We start from the raw sequence: 26733 nt of genomic DNA on the forward strand, positions 1-26733 counted from the left end.
CTGGCTTCTGCCTTTGTAAAATAAATAAAAATTCATATTTGATAAAAACAGTGACTGAATCCATGGGTTTCAGCCCCCACACCGTGAACTGTGTGCACAGAGTCAATTAAATGTGTGCTTACAGAGGGAAATCTGGGATTTTCTTACTCTTTCTTAAGGATGCAAGCACAGTTGCTGGCTGCTGTGTGAAGTAAAAGGCAATTACTTGTGTTGGGTGAGGGCAGAAAGAGCTTGTATGCATTTAAGCCACTGAATCTGTGGTGTGGAAAGCTTAGCCTCATTTGTACAGTTGCTTCCTAGGAAAGGAGAGCAAGCTGATGGCCAATGCTCTTCCTGAGGGGAAGGCTCTGAAGGATGCTGCTGGACTCCAGAAAGGTGATTTGATTTTGTCTTTAATTCAGAAGTAAGATCTGAATACATTTATTTTATCCAGCTATATCAGGGTCCTCAGAAGCATATGAAAGACCTGTTTCCAGCCACAATCTTCTTTCACTATTGCAGTTGGAAAGGTTTAGGAAAATAATAATAAAGAAATTGCTGTATTTTGTGATTCTTGGTATAGAGAAAGCTTGCCAACTGAAGTTATCAAAGTTAGAAACCTTTTAAGGGTGATCTCTGTTGCAGTACAAACCAAGATGGCATTTCCAGAAAATAAGTGAACGCAAGGCTTATTTATTTTGCCTGCATTCAAAGGCTTTCTAACTAGAAAGAAAGGACTCTTCAATTTTCCCAGTAGGAACTGTTATAAAGGGAAAAATGGTTTGAAAGAATTGACTTTAATTTCTAGCCAAAGGCCAAACAAACTGATCATGTATAGAAGTATCAGGTGTGTTCTATGTATAGAATAGTAGAAAAATCTATTCAGAAGCATAAGTTAACACTATCACATTATGATTTTTTGCTGTGTAATTACAATAATGCTGCATTTAGTAAGTGTGAATACTTGCATTCCAGTGATTTGTTATCACATTGGACATAGAGCTTAATTTAGATTAAACACAGAAACTTTCTGTTTGAGAATTGCTCTGTATTTTGTGCCTCAGAGGCATAAAGTGGGAATGAAAAAAGCATGGGAAGAGGAAGAAGAAACAAACACATTTTGTAGAGAATGTCTTTAGTTTCCTTTCCTAATTTACCATAGAGGTGTATATGTTAACAGAAGCACATTAGCTTGGTACACATCCATTGCAAACCAGAGGTGCACAGCACATACCAGGGTCCTGTCAAAGCTTTTCTTGGAATTGATTATTGTAAGACTGAGCTCAAATAATAAGCATGATATGTTAATTAGGCTACTGATGAAATGCAAACTATTTCCAAGCAAAAAAAAAAAGATCTTTTTTCAGCAATAGGAGTTGAAATTGAACCAGATTTAGAAGAAAAGCTTCAGAGTGTTCTATACATCTGGCTAAAGCAAATATTTACTCAGAAGTATGTTATTGCAAGTAATTTAATTTATTGGGGATTAGTCATTGATGTAGTCTGTAGAGAATCCAATGCAGAAAGCTTTAACTCTTCCACTGGCCCTCTCTGACTCCTTTATCTTCAACCCCAGCAGCAGTTGTGTCTCTCTCCTGCACCAAAGCAGTCATGTTCTCCAGGGACATCTTTGGCCAATTTAGTCCATAATCCTTCATAATGTGCTCTCCAGAGGGCCTTGGTGCTAAATGCTCTTGGTGAGTAATAGGATATGCAAAGTAGATCTGCACACATGTCCTGCTGTGTAATAAATGACTGAAGTATGGCAGGGAGTTGCACTGCAGGAGATCTTGTATTGGCTGGACCCAACTTACTGACAGTCTCATTATCAGAAACTTGGATTTGTCTCCAAACTTCCCTATGCATGTGGCCCTGGACTGTTCCCTCTGCAGGCTGAACTCAGTGCAGGCCTTCAGTAGGGCAAGGCAGTGGTGAGGAGTTGTGGTTTCCAGGTTCTGCAAGTGGTGTTTTACTTGGCGTTGAGGAGAAACCAATGGAGAAGTATCAGCACTGTAAATGTGATTTTATCTGTTAGAAAGACTTTGTGGGGAAGCGGGAGAAAAGAATTGCTGGAGGACTTAGTTTTTTTCACTGTTGCCACTGAAAGAATGAATAGAGAAGGTGGACATAAAAAAATTTTAGTAGGTTCTTAAGGTCCCATGAGAATTCTGTCAAAGTTGGGTTCTGAATTGTGTCTCCAGTCCATATCCTTAATTAAAAGCACCGGAATGATCCATGAAAGCAAAGGACTGCAGTGACAAGGACATACCTGAGACTTGTAACCCACACTGTGATTATTCTGAGGCCACGTTCTGCATTTGTAAGCATTTCTTTGAGTGCAGGAGGAGCGCTGGTTCATGTGTGCATCTGGTCCAGCATTCTGCATTACGTCCAGCAATCTTGCTTGTGTACCACGTATATCATTAGGAATCTCTACCCTACTTTCTTGTTTCATTAGGGATGACAAAATAAAACATTAATAAGACTTTTAATATGAGCTCAATTTAAATATTCATTCCTATGAATTGCATGTCAGTAAGTTTTTAATAGGCTGTAAGTTTAAAAAAAAGAAAAAGCCTTCTCATTGCTCATCACTCTCATCATGTCCCACTTTAATTTACGAGCACAAAGGTCATCCCAGTGTTGTTTCTGGTCCATTTCATTCCCTCGTGGTTTCTGGTTGTGCAACATGTCACTGTGTGGATGAATCTCTCAGACCTTCATCCTTTAAAGCCAATTTTCATGCAACTTTCCATCCTCAATTCTCTCATTCAGATTTGATTAATAACAAGTGTTTTGCATTGTAAATTGTATGAGAGTGCAATATGCATGTTAGCAGCATGTTTCCATGCTGCCCTCCCAGTACTGCCCTTAACGCTGTAAGAATCCTCATTGCCCTTTTTGGTCCATCTCTTGTGCACTGCTGAATGCAATGATTGGAAGACAAGTTTCATTTTAATAACCTAAATGCAGTTGGTTGCAGTGAAGCTGTGATATGCGTACTACAATCTCATGGTTTTATGCTATATTGCATCTGGGTATATTCAAGTATTAAGTTTCTCCTATCCAGGTTAAAGAGAGTTCTTTCTTGATCTCCCTTGAGAAAACTGCACATTTTGCTTTCTGTACGTTTAAATATTTTGCTGCCGAGAGGAGCAAACTGTTACATTCGTACTGTGAGCTGCATCACAGCAGACACTGGCCTTCAGAAGATGATTGCTTTTCTCTGATGGCCTGAATTTTGTCCGTATGCAGTAGTACGCTGAATGCCCAGTGTATGAAAATTAAGCTGTCACTACTGATAACAGCCTTGGAATGAAAGGTATTTTCTTCTCATACAAATGGACTTCCTCACAAGTCCGGTTTCTGACACAGATGAGATACAAATGCTAATTACTCACTACTTGGTGAGTTTGTTACCCTGAGTAGGGCCACGGTGATTTCAGGGTGGTGAAAGAGCTGGAGCAGAAATAGTTCCAGAGAGAAACTCCAGCACTTGATGAAAAAATAATACAATCAATTAATAGATAATCAAGTATTAATAATTCAAGTGAGCTGGGGGATGGATGTTGTTAATAATTAAACATTATTCTGATGGATTGAAATTAATCACAGTATCACCTCTCTATCTGGAGGCATACTAGCGATAACTCTGAGTCCACCTCCTGATGTAATGGATTTCTTTAACCCACTCCAACACCAGCTCATCTTTTGTGAGTCAGAAGATGTGGAAAGTGTTCCCTGTGTGTTACCTGCATTTTTACAAACATACAGGGAAAAATCTTTTCTATCTGCAGTTAAATCAATTCCTTTGGCATGTGTTTACTTTTATTTTCAGACAGTTCATATTTGGAGTGGCTTAATTCCTGTGCTTTGGGAGCTGCTGGGTGCAGCAGAACGAGGGGTGCCCCATCCAGGGGGGCTGTGAGAGGTGTCGGGATGGGTGAGATGCAGTGAGTTGTCCCGGTCACCAAACCATTGCAGGTCAGAATGGTTATTGTCAAAGAGAGAGATGACAGGGAGATGCAGGAAAGAGCTGAAAGGCTTTGGCTGAACTAACCTGAGTGTTCTGAAGTGGTCTGAGGAGAAAATGGCATACTGGGTTGGCTGAATGCAGTAATGCTTGAACCACTCTGGAAATACAGTTGGTACATGGTCACCAAAGGAAGCAGGGCACAAAACTACTCGAAGAAACCTTGGAATAACGGATAAATGAGAAGGAAGCATCTTTATTTAATAGTCTGGACTCTTGCACTGCATTAGTTATCCAGGTAGTTCCAGCTGAGATTCAGGCAGTGAAAATACTGTCTTGAGAACAGGATGAGATTCATGAGGCGATCCAGAGACTTCAGACATTTGTTTGCATTCAGATTCTTCTGCTTCCTGGCACTTGTTTGATACCATCAGTTTTTCTGTAACTAGTGCGTTATTTGCTACAACTCATTACAGATGTGTACTGTTTGCAAAACCCACAATGGTGCTCTGTAAATGCTCTGACCTCTAGAGCTCCGTCATCTGGAGTTCAGAACATCTTTGTGCAAGGTGTGACTCAGTGCCAGCCAGGCCCCGGGGCTGAAAGGGAGCCCAGGAGGGAAGCAACGAGCTGACGCTGCAGCAGATTGCTCGTGGTGCAGTGATGTAAGTGACTGCTCTTCAAGCTGGTTTGTTCAAAAATTACAGATGTGCACACATGTGAACACCAGAGTTCCTAGAAAAACTTCCTCGTTTTTTGCATCTTGAGTTTGTAATGGGTTTACGGGGTGAAAACGTTAACTGAGTAGTGTGGAATAAGAAATCAAGATTTGGATGTATAATATGAAGAATTAGATTGAAATGATAATTAGATTAATAGGATCTCTTAATTACTTGTATCATGTGTTTAATCTTCTACATTAGATTTGGAAGCATCGATAGACCAGTAAGCAAGTCCTCCTAGAAGGTCTTGTTGAGATAATTAAAAGAGGCAGCAGATTGATCGCAGTCAGCATGACAGAAAGGAGAGGAACAAGCGGTTTAAAAGCTCTGTGCTGGTGTTGCAGAAGGCATTGCTAATCATAGGCAGGTCAGGAAGAGATGAGAAGGTAGAAACTCAGCAGCCATCTCCTGTACATTGATTTTTCTAGGAAAGTTTCCTTTGGAGAGGGATGCCGAAGGAAATGGTGTGATTTCTCTAGGAGCAGCACTCCCATCTCAGCATGCCGTGACCTGTGCATCAGGAGAGGTGCTTGTGAGAGCTCTTCGACTCAACCACCCTGACTGTGCTTGTGTTGAGTGGTGTCACCTGGCCTCAGAAACACAGCTGATTGCAGGGGGTGGAGATGAGTGGGGATGCACCAGGATGCTCTTGCCTCGCTGCTTTTGAAATCAACTCTTTCTGGTGATGACAAGTGAGCTTAAGGGGTTCGCTGCTGTAACCTCATCCTCTTTTTCATGTTCATGCACGTGTAGCTACGTAAATCCACACATATCTACCTACCCACATGCCTGGGCTGATAGGGAGCTCTGGGAGCACAGAATTGCTTCAGATAGTCCACCTATCTGAAATCTTTGTGCCCTGTTTGCTTGTAAAAATTATCTCCTCTGTGCCTCAGCATCTACACAACAGGGGAAGAACCCTGCTTAGGATTGTTCTGTAGACAATTATACAAAGAGGTCACCAGCAGTTTGGAAATGAGTAATGTGACCAGTGAGGGAAGGGATAGCAATCTCTGGTAAAATAAGTGTTTATCAAGTATCTTACAGTTTTAGACTATTGTTCTTAACTTTCTGTCCTGAGCAGTTTTTCATTTTGGTTTTTGGGGGCAGTGTGGGAGTCACAGTGAGTTTCATAAAGGATGTGCCATGTAATGGTGCTGATTAACATTCACACAAGGTAGCTCAGAGGTGTGTAGGGGGGAAGACAGGTTGGCAAGTTTAATAAATGCTTTAATAAGTGGATCTGCTTCCTCACTGTGTGGGGAGAGTACACAAACCAAGAAGATAAAACCAAAAACTCACTCTGGGATTTTCAAATTATTGTTAGAGATTGTGCACTGAGATTGGATATGATATCAATGTGAATAGAGCATCCGAATCCCTTGAAATCCTGATCTCAATCACGTCCGTTGCCTGAAGGGCTTCCTTCCCTGGAGAGAACTGAGACCCCTGCTCCTGTGCTGGGCTTCAGGGGCTCACAGGGTTCAGGCTCTTGAGTCCCATGGTTATAAATAAACTGGGCTGAGTAAATGGCTTAAAGCCATGAGTGAAACAGGAACTGGGGGCTGTTCCCTGCCGTCCACAGAAGGCAGAGCTGGGCTGGTGGGTTGGATCTGATGTCTGATTCCCCTGGACCAGCCCTCTGATGGACACAGGGTCACCTGTCAAAACACAGAAGACACCTCCAGTCTGTTCTGCCGTGCTCGCCTGTCGCGGCCATCTGTCTGCTGGGCATCAGTGCCCTTCCATGTGGGTTTGTGCTCTGTGCCATGCTAGCACAATGACCAATAGAATATGAAATAGTGGGAGAAGCAGGTGCATGCTATTTCTCACTTATTTTCTTTGCAAAAATCCATTTTATTTTTACTTTTCTATTCTTCTTTTCAAGAGCAGGTTCCTATTTTCTTTCTTTCTCTTGTTTCTTGTTACTGTAATGAGTTTTCTTGGCTCCCCATCCATCAGAAATCTCGACTTGATGATGTTGCTGGGAAACAGTTAAAGGTTTAAATTATAAACTCACTTTGAGAAAATCAGCGATGCATGATTAGTTGAAAATTTTAAATATAATAGTCGTATTTTTTATGTTCGTGTACAGTAATGTCTTCTGTCAGCTGCAATGTGACTTTTAATACATATTAATAGACTCTGTTACAATATGGATTGTTTTTACATCTTCTGGCAGACAGTTGTGGTATTAAGGTCTGCATGGTGTAAATTAGTCATTTGCTGAAAGAAACCAATACACAAATGATAAGGTCAGCTCTTTGCAGAGATGCAGTTCCAGTGCATTGCCCATGCACCCAACAGTCTTAGAATCAGCATCAAATGTGTCAGCAGAATGAAATAAAGAAGGAGCTGGGTGCTGCTCCAGGCTGCCCACCTCTTTACACGTGTAATGTTTCTCAGTGCTGGACCAGCACTGAGGCAGATTTTGCAGGAAATCCCTTTAGCAAACAGGAAAGGGCGCTCACCTCTAAGCTGAAGGCAGCAGCTGCTTGGGCAGTTCATTGCAGAGCTCAAATTCTCCCTTGTATAGATTGCTTGTAATCCCTTTGGTAACCTTGGTGTTGCTGAATAGCCTAGGAAATAATATTTAAAAATAATAATTAAAGAAAAATCTGTATTTTCCTTGAAATCTTTTGAGCTTTTCTCAATCATTAAGTTTTCAATCTTGGAGGCGGTAGCTCTCGGCTTGTGCTTTATCACCATAATTGTCAGCGTGCATAATGAGCTCTGCAGAGTGATGGCTTCGGTAACACGTCTGCAGCCAGAGCTGCTCTGCTCGCCTTCAACCACGCTGTGTGCCCAGACACCCACTTTAAGTTAAGACTCCATCACCTTTGCATGGAGCTGGTCCTTTGACACAGTTGCTCCGTAGTGAAAGAGAAGTGGTAGTGATTTCAAGTGCCAGTCACAGAGGTGGGAAAACTGCCTCTTGTTACTCATCAGGATGCTGTTTCTGTTAAGCAGAACCTCATTTTCCCAATCCAGAGGCTCTGCAAACTGCCTTCTTGAGGAGAAAGTGGAAGCAAATTGCACTTGAATTCTTCAGAGAGAAATATTTTGAGGTAAGTTGGGAGCTAGTATTGGTGTGCAATAACTGCCCCACTGTGCTGTGTCGTCATCGCAGGTGGCACGGAGTTCCTTGCTGGAGATGGAGCCATTGCAGAAGGAGTGGTGTATCATTTACTGACAGCTTGTTAATTCTGTGATGTTAGGAAATCTCCTGGGCATGTAATTGCTACAAGTGTTCACTTTATACTGAAGAAGTTTGTGCCTCATGAAGACCTAGGTATAAAATGCAACTACGAGGCAGCAAAAAAGTATAGATGAGACTAAAAGTGTTTTTTTTTTAAAAAAAAAAAAAAGCTTTCTATGCTTTGGAATTGCAAGCATCCATCCCATGTCCTGCTGATGATGTGCTCTATGGTAGCTGCTGTTTCCCCAGCTGGGGGGGGTAATTTCCTCCAGCTCATTGCTACACCGACTCCATCCTGGCATTGCAGTGCTCCCAGTATGGCAGCAGGGAGGGAGCGTGGCTGACAGATACCTTAAGCCTTTATGTGGTTCAGGAGTAGTGGCAGAGCTGTTTACACAGGGAGGTTGGAGGGTCCTGGGTTAGGGTTAGGGAGCTCCATCGCTGGTGGAGGACTGCAAGGGCTGTGGGATGGCATTAGGGTCATGGGTTTGGGGTCAGCCCTGAGTTCTGCAAAGCCTTGGAGCAAAGGTGGTGCTGTCCTGGTGATGAAATGTGAAGATGTACTCCTGGCTGTTCGTTGTGAAAGAGCTGCTCAGAGCAGCATACTGCAATGGTTGCCCCAGTGTGGAGGTGTAGCCACTGTGCAGGCGCTGGAGCCAAATGCTTGAGGTGTGTGCTTCACCTACAGCTTTTTTGGAATGCTGAGCTGGCACAGCAAGGGCTTGGGTTAGACCCAAGACATCTGAAGCATTGGTCCTGTCTACACATCCCTCAGCTCTAGGAAACAGAGGAGCCAGGCGCTGTGCCAGCTTGGGTATTTTCTGTGTGTTTTCCGTTGCCCTGAGAAGCGGGGCTGGAGATAACAGGCAGCGTCTGGGTGGGTCCTCCTGGCTGCAGCCCTGGAGCTGATGGAGCAGCCGGAGAGAGCCACTCCCAAGCTGCTCCTGGGGTGCCCAAACTTGTCCCAGATTATACAAGCTTCAAGTATTTGGGGAAAACGCTGATTCTCTGAGTGTGAAAGCAGTTCCCTCTGAAGGAGGGAACTTGTTTGTCCTCACTTTGGGGCTTCCAGCCCAACAGTTGGAGATGGGAGTCTATCCCTTAAAATTATTTCTTTGTGTTTGCATTTCTTTGCCTGGTGCCAGTGGACTGGGTTTTACTGAAGAATGAATTGGAGGAGAAGAGAGGGACTTCAGGCATTGCCCTTTTCTGTTTCTCTCAGGAAATGCACTGAATTGCAGATATTTGGAAAGATTTTTTTTAAGCTGTATATATCATCTTAATACCACACCCATCCCCATCAAGGTTTTCATGTCTGGCTCCAACCCCAGCCCTGCTTTGCTTTACCAGTCTATTCCACTAAATGGAAAGGCTAGGGAAGAGATTTGGTGCACACAAGCAGAATTCAGTATGTTTCCTATAGAAACAGAAGGTCAGGTTTGTTTGTTTGCTGGTTTCTGCCTGTGGAGGTGATGTCAGCCAGGAGTATCACTCCTGACCTCAAAGCACACAGTCTGGTGCAGATCAGAATCCTCCTGTGCACATGCACTGATGCAACTGAACCACTTGCACAATGCTGTATTTTGCAATGGTTCTCATTATATATATATATGCATATTTTACTTGTATAAATAAATATAGATGAAGCTTGCTTGCTGCTATTAATCTTTCTGTAATAAATTTGCAATGTGTAAAGACACTGGGAGTGATCAAGCAGTTGGAATCCCCCCCTTGAGCACTGTGCTTGCCATGCTGCTCTCCCATCATTGCAGCTGCTGTCACCATCACAGCATCTCCCATTGCCTGCGTGGTGCTCCGGGACCCAGTGCTGCTTTCATTCCCTCCCCAGTGCATTTCCACTCTGGCAGTGTGAGTTCTCCCACAGCCCTGCCCTGTCTCTACCCAGCACCGACCTGAGCTCATCTGCATCCCGCTGCTCTGACAGCATCAGCGCTCTCCCAGGAGCTGTTCCCTCTCTCATCTACATCTGACAGCAGCTGCTTTGTGGCCCCGCATGGCTGTACCATGCTTGTTGGTGTCTGCTCCAATTTCCAAATGTACTCCTCTTGCTGCTTCCTTCTTCCCAAAAATCTCTCTCTCTCCATCTCCTTTTCATTATCCAAGTCTTGCGTTGATGTGTTCAGTTCCACAGCGCTGCACCCCTTCAGCTCCAACCTGCTCTCGTGTCTGCGTGCGGGAGGGCTGCGAGCATCCGTGCTCAACAAGCATTTCATTGTTATTCCTTTTCCTCTTCTACCTCAGATGTCAAATAGGGTCTGATGAACGGGGGGTTCACACCAAGGTGACGCCGCTGTTTCAAGCCTGAGTCATGCTTGGACCACGCAGGGATGAGTCAGGACAGCTCTGCTCTGTGACCCCTGCCACAAGCTGCCTTCCCCCAGGCACATTCAGCTGCGCTGGTGTGTTCAGCCCTGTGTGCTGTTCCTGAGATGCTCTGCTGGGAGTGCAGGCAGGAGGGGAAATCCATTGCACTCTGCCCCTTGAAATTCAGATTTCTCAAGAATTCTTTTATTCATGCTGTGATATCCGTCTCCGTTCCCATCCTGTATGCAGCCCTCTGTAGCTGTTGTGGTCTGGCATCGCTTACCTGGTCAACTTGATATTTGCAGTTATAGATGAGAGAGGGAATAGAAGGGGGGAAAAAAAATTGTTTTATCGCTTTGTGAAGCACTCTGCCAATTTTCCATGCCGTAAAAGAGAGATGCCATAGTCTGTAGTTATTACTGAAGTCTAATTATGTAAATGACTTAATTTAATAACGATTATTAAATCCAAGCAAGTTTTATTTCTTTTCCTTATTATTGATGGCTCTCTTTGATAGCAAATGACAAGGTGCTTATCAGAAAATTAATTTTCGTGGAGACATTGCATCACTTGGGACTCTTTGGGCATGGGACTGAGGGTGCTCAGCCGACCTGTTATCTCTGCAGGAGTGAACATTGTCCAGGAGGGCAGCAGGAAGGGGAGAAAAAAACTTGCACAGCAGCAAATATTTAATTAGGAGAGCTCCTTGGGCTGCCTGGTTGTGGCAGCTGCTTAAACAGAGATCTGGGCTTTAAATAACTGCAGCTAAATAAAAGGAGAACGAGGAGAGAGGAGGGAAAAGCTCAAAGGGCACGGGCTGTAATTGCGAATGCAGTTTTCAGTTTCCCATTGCAATGCCTTTACCAGCCATTAGTGCCTGTTTGCAAATTGGGGTACCCACGGGCTCTGGGAGTATTACTGCTGCCAAAGCACGGAGAGGAGGGTGCCTGGCAGCAGCGCATCACCTGCAGCTCCTGCTGGATCTAATGAGGGAGGCCCCCACTGGGTGTTGTGCAAAGTGGAATAAAGCAGAACACGATAGCTGGGAGATTTGTTCCTTTCCCACATCTGCTGACCAAATCAGAGCAGCAGCTCAGCTCGGGGGCTGGCAGCCGCTTTGGCCTCGTGCCCTCATGCCCTGGGCAGGTTTCTGGGTTCAACGTCAGACTCAGTGAGCAGTTTGCTCCTTGACCTGGTGTACTGTGGCCTGCACCTCTGAAGGGCTCACACTGTTTGCTTAACATGAAGTACTGTTTGTAGTAGATCAGCATTTCTCCACTACTACCCGAGAGCATCCCTCAGGCTTCCAGATGCAGCTGAGCTGTATCATACAAGATGCCGTTTGCCCCAAGGAAACGAGTGTTATGGGCACGCCAATTGTGCTGGATAAACGGGAGAGCCCAGGAGCAGGGGCGTTAGTATGGGTTGGGGAGAGCTGTGAAAGCTCAGACCTGGGAGCAGCAAAGTGCAGCTTTTGGGTTTATCGTGCTCCAGGGGCCTGTGTAGGCTCAGAGAGAGCTGCAGGGGAGCACGAAGGAGGCAGGTCAGGGGCACAGGAGAGTAAAGTGCATGAAAGGCCTCGTGTAGTGCTTGGCTTTTTAATAGGCAACTCTTCTCCGTGGCTTTCTGAGCTGTTTTCTGATCAGCATTTCTATGGTACATAACGGGATGTGAGTTACGGGCGAGGACGGCGGAGTAACGAGATGGATCTATCTATGCGTGCCATACAAATGAGATGGCAAAACAACGTGACCAACAGAATTTGTGACTTCTTCATTTTCTAAAGAAAAAGGACAACACGTGGTGCTGTAGAAGCTCTGTACAAAGTGTATGGCACAGTTTTCATGGGCACAATGTGGAAAGCGCTTTTTCCCAATGTGCATGTAATTGATTAGTACACGATGTCTGCAGACAGGCTGGTGAGCAGAAGTCACACTTGTTCTGAAGAATATTGTGTTATGGGCAGAATGGGTAATGAAGGCCACAGCTTTGCGAGGTTGGTGTTTAAGATTCTCTTTACAATTTTATGCAACTTAACCGAATTCAAGCAGAATTTTCTCCTCCAAACAGATGCTTATTGATGTTGTACTTCAATTTCCAGCACGATGGAGGAATACAGGAGGATACAGGAATGGAGGATGTGAAAGTAGATTTGTTTCAGCTTCAGTTTAATTTTCCTTTTCCTTTAGGAGCAGTACCTGTTTACTGCTGTTTGTAGGGGTGGCTCTCTTGCATATACCCTTTTTCCTGTTCATGCTGTTGCCATGTTATGAGCACGGGAAACTCTCAAGCAAACCCAGCCCTGTGCTGTGAAAACAACTGCCGCCCACAGCTCAGCAGGGTGGGAGCTGGGTGTCAAGGTGAGACTCCTCCAGGAGGTATTGCTTCCCTGCGAGGAGTTCTTAGTGTGAGAAAGCTCATCATTTCCCAACTGTTTTCCGCTTTGAAACAGCCAGAATGAGCGTACAAAAGAAGAAGGTGCCTTTGCTGTGCAAGTTCATTTTGCAGTCAGGAAGATTTGCATTGCCTCCGCTCGAGGAGGCCGTCGTTAGGAGTCTCGTCTGAAAACAAACTGCAACCTGCTTTCATTCCCTGAGTGCACAGCTGACTTGTTGTCATTTCCAGTCATTCAACCCCACCACTACTGTACTTTGTTTTGTGCTTCACGCTTGACCTATGAGCTGAAATGCTAATCGCTGATGAAAATTTCAATTAGTAATAAAACTAGTTTCAGCCAGAAATATGGTAAACTCATTTAGGGGGTGTAGTATGTCAAGTGGAAAGAAAAAAAAATGGCAAAACCCTCTGAGAATAGTTTAATTTTCAGCTGGCTGTTGCGCTCATCCCTCCTGTACCGCATCACCTGCTGGGACCAGGATAAGTCTCTCTGATTCCAGCAGTTAAAACTGAATGAATGTCTGGCCATGCCTTTAAAAAGAAAGATGATGCAGCATGTGAAGGGGGTTGGGTTGCAGTTACATCTGTAAACCCATGATGTATAAAGCCAAGAACCTTGTTTTATGGTGCTTGATAGAAGTATTATGTGAACTGTGCTATATAGTACGATGGAGAAATATAATCTGAAACTGCAGTAGGGTATTTTTAATTCTACTTTAACTTTAGATAGCATAAAACCTTGCTAATTAAATCATTGTAGATCTCTCAGAAGTTTGCAAAGCACTTAGGAAAGCAATTTACATTGCAGGATGGGGTTTATACAGCTCAAGTACGCTATCATAAATCCAGATTTTTCCCTGGGAAAAAAAAAAAAAACGCAATTGCTGCCACAGTAGAGCAAGAAGCAGGCTGGAAGAAATGGAGTGTAAAGGTTTGGACTGGTTCCCACTCAGAGAAGGACAGAGTCTGTGCTGGGAGCTGCCCTGGTGTCCCCGCGCTCCCACAGCTGAGCTTCTGCACCTTGCAGGTCCCTGCCCCTCTGGCTCCCTCAACTCATAACTGTTAATTTTCTGTGTTTTTTTGGTTCTAAGTGCCTAAAATAACGAGGACCATTCTGCAGCCCACAGGAGGAATGTTTTTACGGCGATCCATAAAAGTCTGTGTTGCGTGTCCTGGTTGCTGACGTTAGAGGGTGAGAAGACGTGAGTGCGAGGCAGTGATTTTGGAAGACCCTCCCTAAGAAGGGAGGCTTCATGCTGGCAAGCAGCTACCAACAAGCAGCTCACGTGTACTGATTAGAAGCTGTGTTTCAGTGGTTTCCAGGCACTCTGTGTGTGTATATAACATGTGCAAAGCCTTAAGAAAGGTGGTGCTGGTACCCTGTGATGCAGTAAGTACAGTGTTCCAGCAGCGAGATGCACAGAACAAATTAAATCAGACCTGCCAGGTGCTGGGTCGTTACGCAGACAGAGTGATGGCCAGGAGAAAACATTAACCACTCCCAGAGCTTGTAAATGGCTTGAGAGCATGGGGTGTGATGTACTGAGGTTTCAGGATTGCATTTTAGGATTTTGCTGAAAGCAGCTGGGAGCGGATAGGGACCGTGTGCAGAACTAGATTGCTGGTGCTGCTGCGTTTCCCCACAGGTGGGCAGCAGGGCAGGAGATGCACGTTGCCCTTCCCAACCCCGTGGAGCTTGCAAACAGAAATGGCATAAATTGAGTTTGCACGTAATCAGCCCAAGGATGAAGTGTGGGTCACAGCTGGGGAGAGGCAGCAGCCACACCAGTGTCTGCGTGCCTCGTGGTGACATCATGTCTGCTGGCCTTCTCTTCCTGCAAACAAGGCAAGGTTTGGGCTCCCTGAACCCTGATTTGTTTCTTAAAGCCTCGTCCCAGGGAAATTAGTTCTGCTACTTTCCCTGGTTATTGGATCAGCAGCCTTACTGCTGCTTGCGCTGCGGGAGTACATTTCACAGCCTTGCATGCGTATTTCTTTATCCTTTATACGCGTTGTGTCACGTTTTGAGTCTTGATTTTGTGAGACTGAAAGACCTGCAAATCGATAGGTTACAAAACTGTGAAGGCCCAATTGTTAAAATCACGTTCGGAACACGGATTGGCTGAAATAACGTTGAAAGCTTGCCTGACTGCACTGCAAACTTTGACCAGTGCAGACCAGTAACGTTGACAAAACCCATGGCAGGGTATGTGGTGTGTAGGCTCATCCCACTGAGCCTCCTGGGAGCGAGGCTGCCTTGAGTCTGAGTGCTGCAGCCTCATACCCGCTTGGGAAATGTTTCCCTATGGAAGGAAGGGCGCCTTTCTGATTTGGATGATTACTTTAATCATCTCCAGCATTTGCATATGGACTGCTTTCCGGAGAGGCAGCAAGTTCCAAAAATAGGCAATTGGGATGGAGTCAAGTGAAGGTTATCTTCTCGCTGCTATGTATACTGAGATGTCAAAAAGCTTTTTAGAGGAAAAGCTATGCCTGACATCGACACTCAGGGTAAAATGATGGGTCCTTATAAATGTTGCTTCTCATCTTTTCCAAACACAAATGAGAACTGGTGGCAGTTCTTTGTGATTGGTGGTAGTTCTTATGATGGGAAGGAGGGGGAGAGGGGGAACGGACAACTGCTGCATAAATACGGCAGCTGTAGCATTACATTTAAGGCCTCACTGGCATAAATATCAACCTTTCTTAGCTAATTAGTGAAGCAGCGAGGTGTTCCTGCTCAGGGCGTGTAAAATGCAGAATTTGATCTTCCAGCTGCTGGGATTTGAGTGGTGCTGTGGGTGATGGAAGGTGACATTTCCAAACTGGTGGGAGGTCATGAAGGAAATCGGGAGGTAGAGGAGGTGCTGGCACTGAGCCGTGTGCTATCAGCTCTGGAACAGCGGTGCTGAGGAAGCTCAGCCCGAAGCAGGAGCAGTGTGCTTCCCCATGCATCTGCCAGCTGTGGTCCTCCACCGAGCAGGGACTGCTCCTGTTTTGGGATGGGGAAAGTCTTTGGTTGGAGCTGGGATTCTTTTTCTTCTGTGATTGGATCCGAAAGTGAGCCTACTTAATTAAACTTCTGTGCTGTACGGTCGCTTCTCTTGCAACATGTGTTCTAATTAAATAACCAAATTTTCATTTCTCATACCAGGAAAGATTTTTTTTTTCCAGAGTTTTGTTTTGCTGTTGTGTCGCTGGGGCCGCCCTGAAGGCTGAAACTTCTAATTACCGACAGCTTTTGTTTAACAATCTTGAAATATGTGTATGTCACTGAGAAATTAAATCTGGTTCTACCTAGTGAAAAGGTCAGCTCAGAAATGCGGCAGTATTAAGCTTTGGGAATTCAGCACTTTCATTAATATTTGTGCCATGCAGAATTTACATCGGAGCAAAATCTTGCGTAGTTTAAGAGAGAACCAAATAGCTGAGACTGATTCCATATTTAATAGTACAGTGTAATTTCTCTTGGAAGCAGTAGACCTCTAATCTGGGATTTTTGGCTGTCATTCTGCTACTGTTGATGAGCAATTTTAATGCAGTAATTACATGTAGGGAAAATTGTTCACAAGGTTTATGAGAAAAATGTCAATTTTTTTTCCCTGTTTAGCTGCCCAGTATTTGTATTGCATGTTTCTGGAAGCGGTGGTATACAAAGAAATAATCTGGAACTGCATCGCTCCTTGGAAATGCTGATATTTTGAAAGATTTGCTCACTGTAAGTAATAGGCAGCTCATTAAACAAACAAATGGTCTGTCCTTAGAGCAATCAGTATTTACTATTAACCAAACAGCACAGTAAATAATGAATTGCAGGTAGGGAACTGCAGATAAGTGTTTGTGGTGAATTCAAATTATTTGGTTTAAGCCTGAGGCTGAGAGAAGAGAGGAACTGTGGTGGAGGGGGGAAAGGAAAACGGAGGAGAAGGGATCATAAGTGTACCATGCTTTGTGGCATTCCCCATCACCGTGCCAAGGAAAGGTTTTCTGCTGTTGTCTTTGCCACCCAGGTGCAAGGGATGCTTCGGACAACTCCTAAGGAGAACAGAGGAGAATTTGGGATTCCTGGGAAAAAACACAGGTATCCAGAGCAAGCTGTGGGGCTGCTCCAGCTCCCTGCTGAGCTGTTGTTTTTACCAGGGTCAGGATTCTGCAGGTTTTTATCTGGCACACATTGGGCCCCAGGAGAGTGCTGTGCTTTGGCACTGCTGAGACCGAAACCTGCCCCTTGCTGCCAAGTTCTTGTGCAGCCACCTCAATTACTGCTCCAAATTACTTCAGCAGCTAAATTGTTCATTTGCTGGGATCTGGCACGAGATGAGAAATTTTGGTTTGGAGTTGAATTGTTGTAGAAGTGAAGCATTGCACTGCCTCAAGTTTGGGTACGTGGCAGCGCTCGAGGCTGGGATGGATGGGAGAGCCTGGGGGATGTCTGACCCTGAAGTGCCGCTGTGTGGCTGGGGGGTGTGCTCCCTGAGCATCTGTGTGGCTGTGAATCCATGGGTAGATGTCAGCCTGAGTGCGTAGGCAGAGGCTATGCAGCCACCAGGTGTTGGTACCTGGGGCATGCACCACACACAGGGCATGGTATAAGGATGTTAGTAGCCTGAGCTTTGGAAAGGCCTCTTGCTTGCAGCTCAGGGATGGAAGGAATCCTGCTGAGCTGAATATCTCCTGCCCCAAACCAGCGTGCTGCTGGTTGCTGATCTGCAGTCAGAGGGTCCCCATCCCCAGGTCCCTCTGCGCTGTCCCCCTCTGCTGAGCATGGCACTGAGCAGGTCAGCCAGCTTCCTCCATCAGGGAGAGTTCAGAGCCTAAGATAGCTGTATGACATCTGGTTTTTAGCCTCATTTCTACACAAATGAGGCTTACAGGATTATCGTGTCTGTCTCTTGTCCCCTCACTGGCCAATTTCAATCTTAAACCAGGGATTTTGGTCTCGAGGATGTTGATTTCCAGGAAGGTTTCATGAGCTGAGTGAATAAAGGTTCCTGGCAGTGGACATTGCTCCTGCAAAATGATCCTGGCAGCTGAAGTCTAAATTTCTCGAGATGGATGTGCTGTAAGTGCTGTGTTAGCAGATAAGCAGTACAAAACATACCTTACACTTGTTAATATTTCGCTGATATTTGCAAGTGGTGCTGATGACTGAAATCCTTCATACACCCTCACTTGTGGAGTCCTCTCCTTTGTTCCCCTGTGAGTGGCTCTTAAGCTCTCATTAGCGCAGATTTTTTCTCTTTTTGGCTGGCGCCTGACGTTTTTACCTTGTAATGCAGAGCTGAGGATGTGTAATGGATTGTGTAAAACCTATGTGCAGTAGTTGTGGGATAATGGAGTAAAAGGAAAGGTTTCGCGCTCCGGTCCTTGTTAATGAACTAAATTGGACTAAATGTCCTTTTTATGTTTTCTTAAGACATAAATAAAAGATAAAAAGATGTATGAGATTTATGAGTAAGGTCATTAATGTGCTAAATTACTAAATTTCTCTCATTAGCTCTGTTACATTACTTTCCAACTTACACAATTCTCATTAGAAAAACTTATGAACTGGAATAATTACAAATATACCATATTTTAAGCCATTCCTGCTTTAATTGCAAAGCAAAAAATAATTTTGCTTTTGTACTATAATTGATTTTTACTTTTTGCATGTATTTTTCATTAGAGGTTTAATATAGGACCTTCCTTAAGCCAGGAGATGGGGAGAGAGGAGAGGAAACGGTACCTTCTGCAATTTAGCTGCAAATCCTGAAGCACTGCTTTAATTTAGTAACCTCATTAGAGCCAAGTTAATACTACATGCTAATGTGGCTGTTTCTTCTCCCTGCTAGGCTCCCAATTTCCCATCTTACATCTGATTTGAATTGATGGTGAGAGGAAGCATAAGGTATATCTCATTCTGTTTGGACTCCTTGTTTACAGAAGAGTGATGGAGATGCTATTAAGCACAAAGAGGATCACCGTATGCCTGTTTTTCTTTGTACTGAGTTTGGCAGCAGCTACTGAAATACCGTTATCAGGTGAGTAGTACCCATTTACTGAACGCTTTGCTATTTTGTTTTGGCATGTTTGCTTTTCTTTTCTTTTCTTTTTTTCCCTTTTTACCTTTCCCTGAAGAAAAACGTATTAAATCCTACTTTCAGTTGTTCCATTTTGAATTTAATTCTGCCAGAACATGGCCTTTGGGAAATTCAGAAGTGATAAAAACGTGAGGCACTTTGTTTAGACTTGTTTGGATGCAGCAGTAAACTTGTCTAATAACATCTACCTGATGTTCAAGATCCAACACACTGCTTAGCTCTGAGGGGTCAGGCCTGTCCTTCAAGTAAATCACTCATTTTGGCTCTGAGTCTCCCTGAAGCTTCTTTATGTACATGAAACTGTATTTACTTGTCTCCAACCTGCTGTCTCGCCTGGAGAAGGAGCAGGTGTATGTCTCGGGAAGCACATTAATCCCCAGAGAAGAATTTCCTATGCCTCGCACCCCACCCTGGGGAGCACCAGCTCCATCCGTCTGGTTGGGATGTTCAAGCTGCCTGTTCTACGTGGTTGGTGCGCGTTCAGGATGTGTGAAATAGGGGATGAGGCCAATATGGGACCACCCAGTGGTGGCTAGTGGACTCCACTGCTTGGACGACCAGGAGGGTTACACACTACAGTTTGCTTTCTGGGGATGAAACAAAACAAAATTCAACAGTATTGGGTTTTGAATGAATTCTGCTGGTGGAAAAAGAGCTGTAGGGTCTCAGCTGGCTTCTGAGTGCAGCAGCTTTGGAGCAGGACATTGGCATTGTGGATACCTGCTGTGAACAGCCCTGGCTGCAGAGGACAAGGTGATTAAGCACGTTTTAGTACATTTTCCTAAAGATACCTGAACTCGTTTATCACTGAAGGAGATAGAAGTACTCCCTGTGCTTAAGTAAAACAGAAGTGGAGGTGGGACTGCAAAGTGCAGGCCAAACTGTCTGGGCAAGCACTGCCTTCAAGTGCCTACACAGGGGAGTCATCCAGCCCTTAATGTGCTTTAACGAAGGTCTTTATGTTTTAATAAAAAGGAATTATGTCTGATCAGTGAAGCTGGTGGGCCTGGAATTGCTCAGCTTTGAGACCATATGGTATGGTATCATACCACGGTTTGCTTCAACTTTGAGCTTCCTGGACTTACAGGAGAAACCAAAGAAGACGTTAATTTTCTTCCTGGCTGCCTATAATGGTGTGATGATCCTATTACCCCCAGCTACATGGCAAGGCGCATCTTCCTTACTGTGGCTTTGTTACAAGGTCATTTGCAGCAGTTTTAATTCCCTTAGGAAAAAAAAAATAGTGCAAAATCACTGTGTAACTGTGTGACTGCTAGCAGCATTTCTGTCCTGGAGGGTACATTTTCATCTTTGCAGTCAATGGCTTTCCTTGTAATTTTATCCAGAATGAAGGCAGAAGTTTGTGACTTCGTGTGTATCTGTGTCTATGAGTCTATAGACACATACGGATTTGGGGAGCAAAGTGGTGTCAGTGTCAGGAGGAGGATGATCATCATCCCTTATTTAAGGCAAGCCTCACTGCAGCAGTGAGGCAATCCTGGCATTGTCTCGTTGAAACAAAGGCCCTGAGCTGAGCACAGTTATGCTTGAAAGAGGATTTAATCTGCTGTCTCTTTGTGTTCAGTTGCGCAGCTTCCCACAATCACGGAGCAGTCTGAAACCCAGGTTGCCTACCCTTTCGACGAGAACTTTACAGTTAAATGTGAAGCTCGTGGAAACCCACAGCCCATGTAAGTACTGCTTTCACCTGGAGATGCAAGCAGAAATTGAGTTTGCTTTTAGCCGTTGCCAAACATCATTTTTTGAGGAGGAAAGGAATAGCAGGTGTCTGGGAACCTGCTCAGAATCGCAAGGCGAGGTTAAGCTTTGTGTTTCCATTTAAACCATCCAGCATCTGTTCTTTGAATTCTTTCACTCACTCTGTGAATAGATACCAACGTGCCTTTTTCTCACTGGGAGATGTTCAATTTCTGAGTCGAGTCTGCTCAGTTTCTCTTGGGTTCTGCGATGATTCCTCCTGTAGATGGTGAGAAGAGCTGCTATGGATCCCTGCCAAAAGTCCCAACTGTCCTGCAAACGCAGCTTTTTTTGGAGACCTATAATTCCTTCCAGTGCTTGGTTCTTGCTTTCACAGGTGGTATCTCTCACTTGTTGTCCTTTTGTTAAGCTCTCTGTTCTTATTCCATGTCACAGTCAGTTGTCCAAAAGTAAATTGTCCAATAGCAGACATGCCCAGTAGCTGGAACAAATTATAGCAGCACAGTGTTCATTTTACCATCCTCCTCCTTTTATATCACTTTTTTTCTTTTGTTTTGATACTGCAGTGTTGGAACCATAATTTCCACTGTTTTTGTACTCTATGCTGCGGCTGTTCCTTTGTAACTGTTGTTTTATTTTTCAGTTTCAACTGGACTAAGGATGGAAAACCGTTCGATCTGTTATCTGATCCTAGAATAATTACCCTTAACAACTCTGGGACATTTGTGATTCAGAACCATGGAATCATCTCCAGTTTTCAAGGGAAATATCGTTGCTATGCATCCAATGCGCTGGGAACTGCCATGTCAAAAGAAATTGAACTCATTGTTCCAAGTAAGGGCTTTAGCTCTACTTTCGTTATACTTTTTAAGGTAAAAACCTTTGGAAATAGGGAAGGGCTAGTTATGAATACAGTCTCTTGTGAAAGGTGTGTTGTTTGTACGTCAGTGGATGGCTGAAGGAAAACTTTGTGCTCTCTGAACTGATTTCATTTCATTCCAATTTTTGAAGCCAGAAATCTGAATGACAAAATCTGAATGCAGGGATTCAGACGACACTGTTCATCTGACAGGTTTCCAAGTGATGCTCCTTACTGTCTTGACCCAGTTGTTTTTGTGTTAAGTACATTGTGCATCTGTTTTCCCAGATACATTAGTTTGGAAAACACAGTTTACTTCTGCTTTCTGAGTATATTCTCCCACTGTTTGCCTCTAGAGGGTGGGCTAATGGGTAAATTAGTGTAAACTTTTTAATGACCATCTCAGGAGAACTGAATGTTCAATGACAGAAAACAATTATTTATTTCAACTTGACTATTTAAATGCCTTTATAGTGTACTTTCATAAAACACATCAGGATTCTTTCTTGATTTGTATTTGCTTAAAGCCTCTACTTTCTCTTATGATGCTTCCACTTCCAATACGTTGCTTTTTCTGTGAAGAAGAAAGCAGAACTATTGATGGTCATTGCCATATGATAAAATTCTCCACCTAATCTGAACAGAAATAACTTGATTGTGAGCGAATACCAGCACATCATTAACATGTTAAGATGTTTGGAGAGAGGAAACAAACAGCAGAAAGAATAAAAACAAGATAGTTGATATAAACAATAGTGCAAGAAATGTTTGAAAAACTAAAAATGCAGTGGGCAATGAATAGGAAGGCATTGTCAGTAAAAAAAGCTGGTTTGAATCCACTCAGGCTGGGAAAATGTAAAAAATAAATAAAATTGGGGAAAATTTTGAGTTAAAGTACTGTTTCTAATACAAGAGACAGGTCTTTGATAAAGAACTAAAAATCATGCTTTCACTTTCCAAATATTTATTGGAAAGTAAATGCTGCTTAGAGTCATAAGAAAACAATATTCCAGCACAGTTAGCACAACTGAGTGCCCAGAAATTGGGAAGACAGTGTGGTCTCCATCTCAGAGCATGGAACATGAAGTCAGGGGGAGGATGGGAGACATAGTAGCTTATTGCTGTGAAGCAGCAAGCAATGCAAATATTTGAAAACTCAAGGGGCAGTGATCTAATCAACTGTAAGTTCATTAGGCTGGTGTTGGTAGCATTCAGGGTTTGGTATAAATACTTAAGGGAAGAATACTGAAGTTCTGGAATTGAAGAGAAAATGAGCTCAAAACTGTAGTTATGAAAATTACTGATCCTAGAAACTGGTACTTCCATCATGAGCACAGAGGAAGGTGGAGGGAAAATTAGGTGGCTTTCAGGACTGGGGTTATGAAGATGGATGAAATTTGCTGGTAAAAGCTGGAGGTCATCTGGCTGGGCATTGACCAGGACAATGTTCCTATGATGGCTTTGTATCAAGAAATTTGAGAACTTGCAGTTTGAGAGTAACAGAGGAAGAGAAAAACAATATTGGTCATACATCCAGTACAGGAAAACGTGAAATTAAAAGAGGAAAACTTGAGAACCTTCTAAATGAGAGCAGAAGAACATTCACTTTCATTCATACACTTCTGCCTCTTATTTCTTTCATTTAACTGTATAACGTAGATATTGCAAATTAAGTCAGGATTCAGGGAGTACAGAAGACACCTTTCATTTTCTGAAGCGCTGGGTAGTCTGCAGCTCTGCTCAAATGAAAGAGATCTACTGGTGCACAGAACTGCTGTAAATTAGGCAAGCAGAAACAGAAGAGTTTGGGATAAATTACCTCTATTCACCCACAAGTTTTGAAGCAGAGACTGGTACATATGAGATCACTACATGCATTCATGATAATGATGCAGAGGTTGCGGTGCTTTGCCAGCTGTATTCAAGTAAAATGTAAGCTACTTGGCAAGTCCCTGTGCCAATGAAGTAAAGAAGAAAACAGCGAGACAGACGAGGGTAGGTTTTCTTTTTGTAAATTGCATTTCCACTGTACAGAAGTATAATGCCAGGTTTGTAAGGAAAGTAAGGTTGCTGCTGAAAAGGAGAACAAAAGTGTTTACTCAGAGTAGTCATTCCAGGAAAGCAAGAGCAACGTCAAGAGAAATGATCATTAAATGTCACCCACATAATGAAAATACACCATCTCCTCTATATACGTTGACACTAAGGAGAGTGAGGTAGAATTGGGTCTCAGAATAATCTGCATTTTTGTATCATTTACGAAGACCAGATTGTTACAAGATACATGCAGAATGAAGATGAATGTAATGGTGAGAACACAGACCTTGGTTCCTTTCCTCCTGTATTCAGGGGATCTATTGCTTGAGCTACAGAGTAGGCCCAATGCCAGAAGAAGTAGGGTTTAAACTTCTTTAATTAACTGTTGTGTAAAAGACTCTTCATGGCAAACAGTTGAAATTTATGTTCAGTATTTCTAAAGCCTTTGCTCTGAAAGACCAAAGATCTGAGGGTGGAAACATAGCATAGACATCAAATTGTCTCCTGGAGAGACAATTGTTTCTTTGAGAGCAAGGGGCCTGGCCTCCCCAGACTTCCTGACAGACTGACTTCCTAACTTTTTCAATGTAATGAAGCAATTAAAAAAAATCCATAAAAAAGCAGATAATATCTCATAAACAGTTCAAAGGTTGCAGTGAAAATTACAGATTGAACTACTGCATTTCCAGCGTGGGCCAGAATAGCAGTTGATGCATTGAGATGAGTACAGGAAGCTGCTCAGGCTGTACTACTAATGTGGTTGGTGATTATAAGTGATATTTAAGACTCTTTGATGTGATGTGCCATACATGTGTATAACAAATTGCTTAGCTGCTAATCAAAGTGTCTGATGAGCTAGGAATTTCCAGGGTATAGAATTTTAATGATTGTTTCTGTTTTCTGTTACCCTTACATCTTTTAGGATTTTAGTTGTATCCACAGTGCAACTATACATCCAGGACACATCTCCAACAATGACCACAGAGAAAATTACAAAAGCAGACCTAGTGTGTAGTGATGTTTTCCTACAGTAGTTTCTCAAAATATATATTAATTGCTGACTTAAAATAATGAATCAGCTCCTGTTTTAAACCAGTTACTGGTAGGAACCAGGCACAGTGGTACCAAGGACTTGTACAGCTACTTGTAGAATGCTTTTGCCTTCAGTTTGACTTCTCAATGCTTTTCCCAGGAATGTGTAAAAAACACCAGGCTAAATGCGCTCCATTCTCCGTCTGGTATAAATCCGCACCCTCAGTACAGTTGTAGATGTGCAAAGTCATTACAGCTGATAGCAGTAGGACAGCACTAAGCCGTAGGACAAAGTGTGCTAATGGGTGTCTGAGTAAACCTGCAGCAATCCTGCTTGCACCTGAGCACTGAGACTCAGGTTGCTGAATTTCTGTACGCAGATTAACTCAAATTAAGATTTTGTTTGCTTTTCATGGTTATACCACATTTTCTGAACAGATAAGTAGGAGGGACTGACCCAGTCTCCATTCTGAAATTTCTCTCAGCCAGCCTAATTTGTCACTGGTATTTCAGCCTAATCTCAAGTACAGTTAGGTCATTAAACTTTGAGTCACCCCGGGGATTAGAGAGAGACTGGTTCCTTATACAAATGACTCTGGAAACTGATAATCTTTCATTTTCACGGCTTACACACTGCCGCAGCACTGTGATTCTGGTTTTTGAGTGCCTTGGCAGGAAATACTTCAGCAATGAAGCCTTTCCCAATACCGTTTGGAGAACTTTATATATCACTGTGGGCTTTCAGAAGATGTTTCCATAACTGAAGTCAGGTGTGCAGTTTGTCATCTTCCCTGTGGCTGTTTCACACCTTGATTGCCTGTGTCCTGAGTGTCCTCCCGCTGGTAATTCAGCAAGCCTTTCTCAGAGCCATTAAATAACGTTCTCCCCTGTGTTACGGATATGTGAGATGTAGCACTTGGAGCTATGCTGGATTCTCTGGCCTCTCTCATTATGTCTGTGTGTGGGGAACTGCATGTAGGACTGACATGACAGTTTTAGTGGTATCGCTGCAAAAGAGATCAATTGGATGTAAATTTTACAGTGTCCATGTGCTGCGTTGATAACTCCATACTGTGCCACTTTTGTGACACAATTAATCTTGTGCGGTACTTTCTAGCTTAATTTGGTTGTGATAGTTTCTGAGATCAGCCACAGATCAGTAGTGATTGATTCTGGAATATCCGCTAATTAAAACAGAGCAGCTCTGCAGAAAAATAAACCCAGACACTTCCTCCACGTATGTACTGAAAACTAATGTGCAAGAGCCAAAGCCCAACGTGATATTAGCTTCTGAGTCTTAATAAATCTCCTTTCAGAAGCAATCATTCTTCTAGTCTTTGAGACCGATGGGGCACGAGCAAGTAAATATATTTGTCAGGAGATTTGACTCAGGAATTTGTTATGAAAATTGAATTTTCCTCTCTTTCAAAACTTGAAGGGTTCAAAGCACTTCCAATTATGCGTTGAGGGAACATCAAAGTTTTGAACAAAGTGAAACAAAATGGTGTAGAAAACCCCGGGAGCCTCAAACACCTCATTGATCAAGTACTTTTTAAAGTTATACAAGACATTGGGGTTCACAGCGCTCCTTCCCCCAGTGGGGACCAACGTGGTCGTGTGGCCCTGTGCTGAGATGAATGCCTGCACTGCCAGCTATTGACTCCAAGACGGTGATTTTTCACTGTCTCCTGGTGGGAATTGATATCTTCTTGTATAATTACATAATTATTGGCTACAGAAACTGACTGGAAAGGCCAGTGATTATGGCACCCAACTGGGGTATTGGAGACCCGGATTTTATTGTTGTGCCAAATGAGGCAGAAAATGGGTTTGAACTAAAGTTTCCCATGCCTTGGATGAGCAGTCTCACTATTGGTCTATTTGCTGACCACCTGATTTTGTTGACTTAGTCAGAAATCCCTTATCCTTCACCTGATCCAGCACTCTTAGCTTTATTGAGTGATGTGCTTTTGGGAAAAGTAAGCAAGGTCAAAAAATTGGCTTTTTCCCACTGGAAAATGTTTTCCTTCTCCAGCAGTCAATAGATACACTTTCCAGGGCTTGAAGAGTATTGGTTATTGAATGTATTGGATTTGAGCATCTAGTTCCCTCCCTTACTTGAAATGCCACCTACAGAGCGGGTGATGCTCATTAGATCCATTTTTGTCTTCTCAAATAATTCCTGTTTGTATTAATAACACTTCTGGAGATAAAAATCGATGACCAGTTTGCATTCAGGCAATCAGCATTGTATTGATTGCTTCTTCTTGTGTTCACTAATCCTACAATGAACAAAAACTCCCCAGAGCCCTGGCCCTGTATTTCTCAACTTTCTTGTCAGTTTGACTTCTGCTATGTGACACTGCATCTGTCTTGCAGTGCCACTGGACTGCCGACATATTAAATTG

The 26733-nt window shown here is 43.4% G+C and overlaps 1 protein-coding gene across 12 annotated transcripts in view; it reads left to right on the forward strand.

Annotated features, from left to right (window-relative positions):
- CHL1 (cell adhesion molecule L1 like) overlaps positions 1 to 26733 on the forward strand; it is a 109295-nt gene that overhangs the window by 41660 nt on the left and 40902 nt on the right. For 5 of the 12 annotated variants that reach the window (XM_021409593.1, XM_021409591.1, XM_021409601.1 and 2 more), the window contains exons 3-5: positions 18521 to 18618; positions 20264 to 20369; positions 21041 to 21231. In XM_021409593.1, the coding sequence (XP_021265268.1) occupies positions 18521 to 18618; positions 20264 to 20369; positions 21041 to 21231 (395 nt within the window). Of the gene's footprint in view, positions 1 to 16205; positions 16314 to 16605; positions 16677 to 17523; positions 17658 to 18429; positions 18619 to 20263; positions 20370 to 21040; positions 21232 to 26733 lie in introns of all 12 variants that reach the window. The other 7 variants (XM_021409599.1, XM_021409596.1, XM_021409595.1 and 4 more) reach the window with 6 other exon arrangements.

The sequence above is a fragment of the Numida meleagris genome, chromosome 11 (genome assembly GCF_002078875.1).
Source record: "Numida meleagris isolate 19003 breed g44 Domestic line chromosome 11, NumMel1.0, whole genome shotgun sequence".
In the NCBI taxonomy this organism is placed as follows: Eukaryota; Metazoa; Chordata; class Aves; order Galliformes; family Numididae; genus Numida; species Numida meleagris.